Source organism: Littorina saxatilis, unplaced genomic scaffold (assembly GCF_037325665.1).
Source record: "Littorina saxatilis isolate snail1 unplaced genomic scaffold, US_GU_Lsax_2.0 scaffold_629, whole genome shotgun sequence".
NCBI classification, from domain to species: Eukaryota; Metazoa; Mollusca; class Gastropoda; order Littorinimorpha; family Littorinidae; genus Littorina; species Littorina saxatilis.
The window spans coordinates 50,928-56,845 of NW_027125928.1; the positions used below are offsets into that span (position 1 = coordinate 50,928).

General features: G+C 46.9%; 1 protein-coding gene across 1 annotated transcript; it reads right to left on the reverse strand.

Annotated features, from left to right (window-relative positions):
* Positions 1–484: 484 nt before the first annotated feature.
* LOC138954383 (vitellogenin-1-like) lies at positions 485–5,443 on the reverse strand. Its single transcript, XM_070326245.1, has 2 exons — positions 5,161–5,443; positions 485–3,872 (listed from the first exon to the last, which is right to left on the reverse strand). The coding sequence occupies exon 2, from the start codon at positions 2,705–2,707 to the stop codon at positions 1,310–1,312; it is 1,398 nt and encodes a 465-aa protein (XP_070182346.1). The 5' UTR covers positions 2,708–3,872; positions 5,161–5,443; the 3' UTR covers positions 485–1,309.
* Positions 5,444–5,918: the final 475 nt, after the last annotated feature.

Consider the following 5,918-nt stretch of genomic DNA (forward strand, 5'->3'; position numbering starts at 1 on the left):
TACCCGTGTGACTTGGAATAATAGGCCGTGAAAAGTAGGATATGCGCCGAAATGGCTGCGATCTGCTGGCCGATGTGAATGCGTGATGTATTGTGTAAAAAAATTCCATCTCACACGGCATAAATAAATCCCTGCGCCTTGAATATGTGCGCGATATAATTTGCATAAAATGAAAAAATAAAAAAAGAGAAAAAAAATCCCTGCGCCTAGAACTGTACCCACGGAATACGCGCGATATAAGCCTCATATTGATTGATTGATCACATTTGATTGTTCCATGTGTTAGTCGTTATAGACAGGTTTGATTGTGGTAAAGGATATATTTAATGTTGGTATGTGTCCAAGTGCAAGAATGTTTCTATCGTACGTAGAAAGCTTTGGCACACCCTTCATACCAGAAGGAAGGTGCCTTTAACACATTATCCTATCTCCGTATCACAATTACCAAGCCCCGCAGTATGTCAAAAATAATACGTGAGATAAATATTTTAAAAAGTGAACGGAAAACTTCATACTTATATATAATAACCAGCAGGATCATCTGGTGCCCGTCGCGATATAACCTTGAACGGTTGAAAACGACGTTAAACACCAAATAAAGAAAGAAAGAATCATCTGGTGCAACTTTCACGACGGCCATCAATTCTAGAGAAGACCACCGCAGCGTGCAGACACCCACTTCAAAGCACTACCAAAAATATCAACGTAGTAACACGACGGTAGCTCGATCAATCAACCAAATAATCCCTTCATAACCAAAGATAACAGCAACGACGTTCCTAACAAGATACCGTAGCACATGTAATAACCGTCAGATTTCAGCATCCATGTCATACAAAAAGAAGTCTGTGTGTGTGGAAAAAAGGGCGAACAAATACAAACAGATGGAGAGAAGGAGAAACAAAAATACAGGAACATACAAGTCACGATGCTACCATACAATTTTGCACTGGCATTTTAATTTGAACAAAGTGGTGATGTGGGTCATGATCATCTTTCATGTGGTTTGAGGAGTGTTTCTTTTCGCTTTAACTTTAAAAAAAAATTTTAAAAAATTAAAAATTAAAAAATGAACTATTGCTCAGATATTTTCACGTCTAGGCAAAGTGATGCTAAGAAATGTTAACAACATTTTAACGTCGCGAATGCATTGGGAAATTCAAACCCCGGTTGACCAATTGTGGTTGCGAAGGACTATACCTACCATGGGTCAAGCTTACAACTAAAATAAAGTTGGCTGAAAGCGATAACAACTAACAAACAACTGCGTGCAATTATTACCAAACAGGACGACTCATTCTATTATTCTTTACTGTTTTTGTCCTTTGGATTCGAGAGGGTCATACAAAAATAAAAAACGAATCGCATTCAAGGCATACATCACACCAAATAATGCACTTGCGGTAAGGGAAAGAAAAAAGACACACACAAAGTATTGTGCTGACTCACCACCATCATCGTGATCGACGTTCTCGGAGGTGAGGAACTGGATGGCCAGGGAGGTCTTGCCCACGCCGGCATCGCCCATCAAGTAGACCCTGAAGTAGGCAGGGGCCCCCGCTCCCCCGTCCTCGCCCCTCCCGTACTGCGTCTTGAGCAGGCTGTTGTTGTTGCCGCTCCCGAAGCGAGCACGCGCCTCGTTGTCCGTCACGGTGGACCCCGTGGACATGAGGCTGTGCGTGCTCTTCTTCTTGAAGGAGTCGCCGCGGTTGACCACGGCGCCCTTGGAGGTGGTCTTGAAGGACCGAACCCTTCGGATGCGGGTGTCCTTGCCGTCCGGAGAGGCGTCCCCGCCGCTGGAGGAGGAGCCTGAGGTCCCCGGGACGTTGAGCAGGTTGTTGCACACGTTGGGCATGGAGTTGCGCCGCACATACCCCATGACGCCCTCCTCCACCTTGAGCTCGCTCTTCACCGTGCCCTTGGGTGCCCTGAAGGACGCGGCCCTGGCATGGTGCCCGGCTTGCCCCGCCGCCTGCAGAGCGGCCACCGTGGGGTCCATGACTGTGGGTGGGTGTGGGTGCGCGCTTTCCTGAGACCCGAGGCTGTGGCTGCTGTGCGATGACGACGCGGAGCTCAGTCTCCTGCCCAGGGTAGACCCTGACTTGGATGAGCTGGTTGCGACTCCTAACGGAGTGGACGTGGTTGGTGACGATCCTGAGGCAGACTTCCCCGTGGAGGACCGTTTGTGGCCTCCTCCGCCTGCGGTCATCCCACACCCGCTGGGGGTGGTAGGGGTGTTGTTGATGTTGCTACCGCTGTGGTTGGTGTGGTAGCTTCCTCCTCCTGTGCTAGTTTTCTCCCCGAAGTCACTGTGGGTGTTGAAAACCCCGAGAGCACTTTTGTTGTTGCTGTTTCCGTTCACGTTGACACCGCTGTTACTCCCTGCTGTGATGTTGCTCAGCTGGTCGCTGCTGTCGTACCTGCTCGTGTTGCCGTTGCTGTCGGTGATGATGGTGTCCACACGGAAGACATGTTGCTTGTGTTTTCGGGGCGGGGAGGAGGAGGGGTTGAAGGAAGGGGAGGAGGAGTGATGGAGGTGGTGATGGTGGCTGTTTTGGGGGAAGGGATGTGGGTCTGGGTGGGTAGGGCTGTATTGCCCGGGGTGTAAGAGTCCGGAAGAGTGGCTGTTGTAAAACTGCTGCTGCTCTTGGCTGTAGCCGCTGCCAAACTCCAGCTTGACGGGGTGCAAATCGTCTTCCTGGGTCATGGTGATGGCCACTAGCGCGGGCCCGGGGGAGCAGCGGAGGGGACCGCGGCGGACGAGAGGCTGGGAGGGGGAAGCGGAGGGTGACAGGCCGGGCACGGACGGGGACAGGAGTGCACGCTCCAGTGTCTCTGGCCGCACGTGCCGAAAGCCGCGCCGGCGAGCTGTGGTCGATGTTACTCACGCTGACAGTCCCAGTGTTGGCTGACCACCTTATACCACCACGTACCGCTGTCAGGGACGCGTTGTCAGTGTGGCTTGAAGCACGTGCGCGCTGGCTGTTAGCGGCTGTGCCGGCTTTGCCGAGAGCTGCCTTTTCTTCTGAATCTTAATGCGGGGGACACCGACAAATGTTGTTTTGGGGGAAAACGTCAATGCTTCAATTAATGGCAAAATAAACAACACAGATTTGACATCAACAGCGTGATGACTGTAGACATGTAGTTTTCAGCTAGTCCACGTAAACCACTGTTCCGGCTCGTGCGTCAAAGTGGTCGCCGACCGAACGTAAAGTGACGCAATTCTAATCAATACAAATTCAAACGTGTAACTTTTCTCCTACGCACGATACAGGTCAGAACAGTATGCTTTTTAAATCTGTCACCCACACACGAGAAACGCCAAATAGCTTTTTTTTCTTTTTTTCTTTTCTTTTTTACCTCAACGTCAGTTTTTACGGTGTGGCATATGGCTTTAGTTGCTTATCACCACATCACCACCGCCTTCACACTCCGCAAGTCAATAGGCCTACGTCGTCACACTCAAGTTATTAATACACACAGCTGACACAATTCTCGTATCCCATCCGCCACAATCTGTTACAGAAGGCACACAATTCTCAGTTTCCAGCCGGCCGGCCGCTAGCACAGGGGGGAAGAAAAAATGAACTGTAGAACCTTTGGGCAAAACTCGCATCGACTGAAAATGCAATCTGTTGCAATGCCCACACAATGCGCAAGGCGGCAACACTCCACGACAGCTGTTTATCTATTTCTGTGTTTATTGATGGAAATAACCTACTGGTAACTGAAGACTGCTTTCAGTCCGTCTCTCACTCGGCCATCAGTCGTGACTGGATATGATTATAGATTCTTCTCAGTGCTTCCAAACTTCGATGCAGTGGACGTTGCCCATAGGACTGACAGCCCGACTGTTGCTGTCTTAAAACCTGGAAAATAATCATAATAAGATCAAATGTGACTTCTATATAAAAACAAAATAATAATAAAAAATAAAAACATGCGCACAGATTTTTACTTGTTGTGGTATGCAATCCTTCGGGTGAACAAGATTCTTCGAAATCTTCGTGATTCTTTTAAGACTGTATGGTGTTACTAGTCAGAAGTAAGTAATCGAAGTAACGCGTGTAACAGAGAAGAGAAGTAACTGTTGCGTTATCCACGAAGAACAGACTACGACGTCAAGGATTTTACGCTTCAGGTCGGATTGAGCTAATGTGTTCGATTATTTATTACACGCGTGACTTCCGCTTATAACTTTGAGGACACTGAAATTGAGTCTAAAACGCATTGTGTACAAGAGAGAATGTGTGCTTGAATGACGGTTGTAGGCATAGTCCGTTCTTACAAGAAAATATAAAATCTCTCTTCAGTATTAATTTGTGACCGAACTATTTCATATAGTGACTTTCGCTGACCTGCTAAATTCACATAGATCAAGTTCATGAAAATAGTGTTTGAGATTGTTTTGGGCAGGGTGAACACCTTGGAAAAAAGATTTAAAAAAAGAAAAAGAAAAAGAAGATGAGTGAAGAAAAAAAAAAAGAGTTTAACTTTTCACACTGACATAACATATTCAACTCCACTAATGAAAACTTGATAGTTGCAATCATCCGTCGAATCGTCTGACGCAAGTTTAAGGTCCGCAAACTCATGCACCTCTTCTTCTTCTTCTTCTTCTTCTTCTTTTCAGTTGAACCCTTTCAGTTTTAAAGCGAACATCCTATCACCGGTATCCCAGCAGGACCTCTACTTCACGAGTTGAACGCCCGACTTCAATGATCTCCACCCCATTGATCTGTTCCAAGACGGTTGATTCAACTCCTTTGCCGTGAAGATGGGTTTCAAGTGGCCTGTGGCAAAGTTGACTTTTGCCTTAGCGCAGAGACTGTTTTCTTCTCACTAAAAATCGGCACAACTTTTGGTATCAAGTCATTGCTTGTTGTGTGTGTGTGTGTGTGTGTGTGTGTGTGTGTGTGTGTGTGTGTGTGTGTGTGTGTGTGTGTGTGTGTACGAATTATTATTATAAGTAGTAGTAGTAGTAGTAGTAGTAGTAGTAGTAGTAGTAGTAGTAGTAGTAGTAGTAGTCGGCGTCGTCGTCGTAGTAGTAGTAGTAGTAGTAGTAGTAGTAGTAGTAGTAGTATTTGTCCCTCTTGCTGTCTCGGTTGAAGACTGAAAATAGGCGGTTTTCTTACACAAGAATATTTAGTTCTTTACCTGTTCACATTTTTCTTTCCTAAACCGTCTAAGCAGGCTGCTGAACTCCGAAGGCAACCTCACAAACACAAACACAAATACACACCTTCACCTTCAAATGAACACTTTGTACTTTCTGACTGCGCGTGTTGGTAGGCTATAGCTATATACCTGTGCCGACCGCACACCTCAGCCGAACAGTTTTTACCGTGCATCAATTCTCTCGTAGTAGCCATCCACGAATGATTCGCAAAGGTAAACCCAGCAGCATGGCATTGCACGCGCTAGGCTCCACGCGCAGGTTCTTCCACGCGCAGCAACGTTTCGTTGTTTCCCTGTTCCATTTGCCGAAGAAAGACGGAAACGACCGCCACCACCACCACCACCACCACCACGCCAACCGCATTACTACCACCATCTTCACTGCGTCTTGATTGCCTGTATCAGTTTCTGAAGTTCTTTTCTTGTGACAAAATCTGACTAGTTATTCCATTGACCACACCGGTTGATGACGCTTTTTTTTTTCAAGTGAAGCGGTAGCATATGGACTGTCAACGTTGTTTTGCTGATGGTTATTGATAGCTCAATGGATGAATTGGAGGGTGTGGGTTTATGGTGACTGAAGAGAGGGAAGGGACGAATGGGTTGATGGTGATTGAACCTGCACGTGATTCCGTGTGGAAAGGTAACCGTCGTTTAGTAATCAGTCGGTGATGATTCGTGTTCCAGCTTAATACACTCTCTCTCTCTCTCTCTCTCTCTCTCTCTCTCTCTCTCTC

What these genes read in the sequence shown, in the direction of transcription:
- LOC138954383 (XM_070326245.1), bottom strand. Translation starts at nt 2,707, where the DNA reads ATGACCCAGGAAGACGATTTGCACCCCGTCAAGCTGGAGTTTGGCAGC.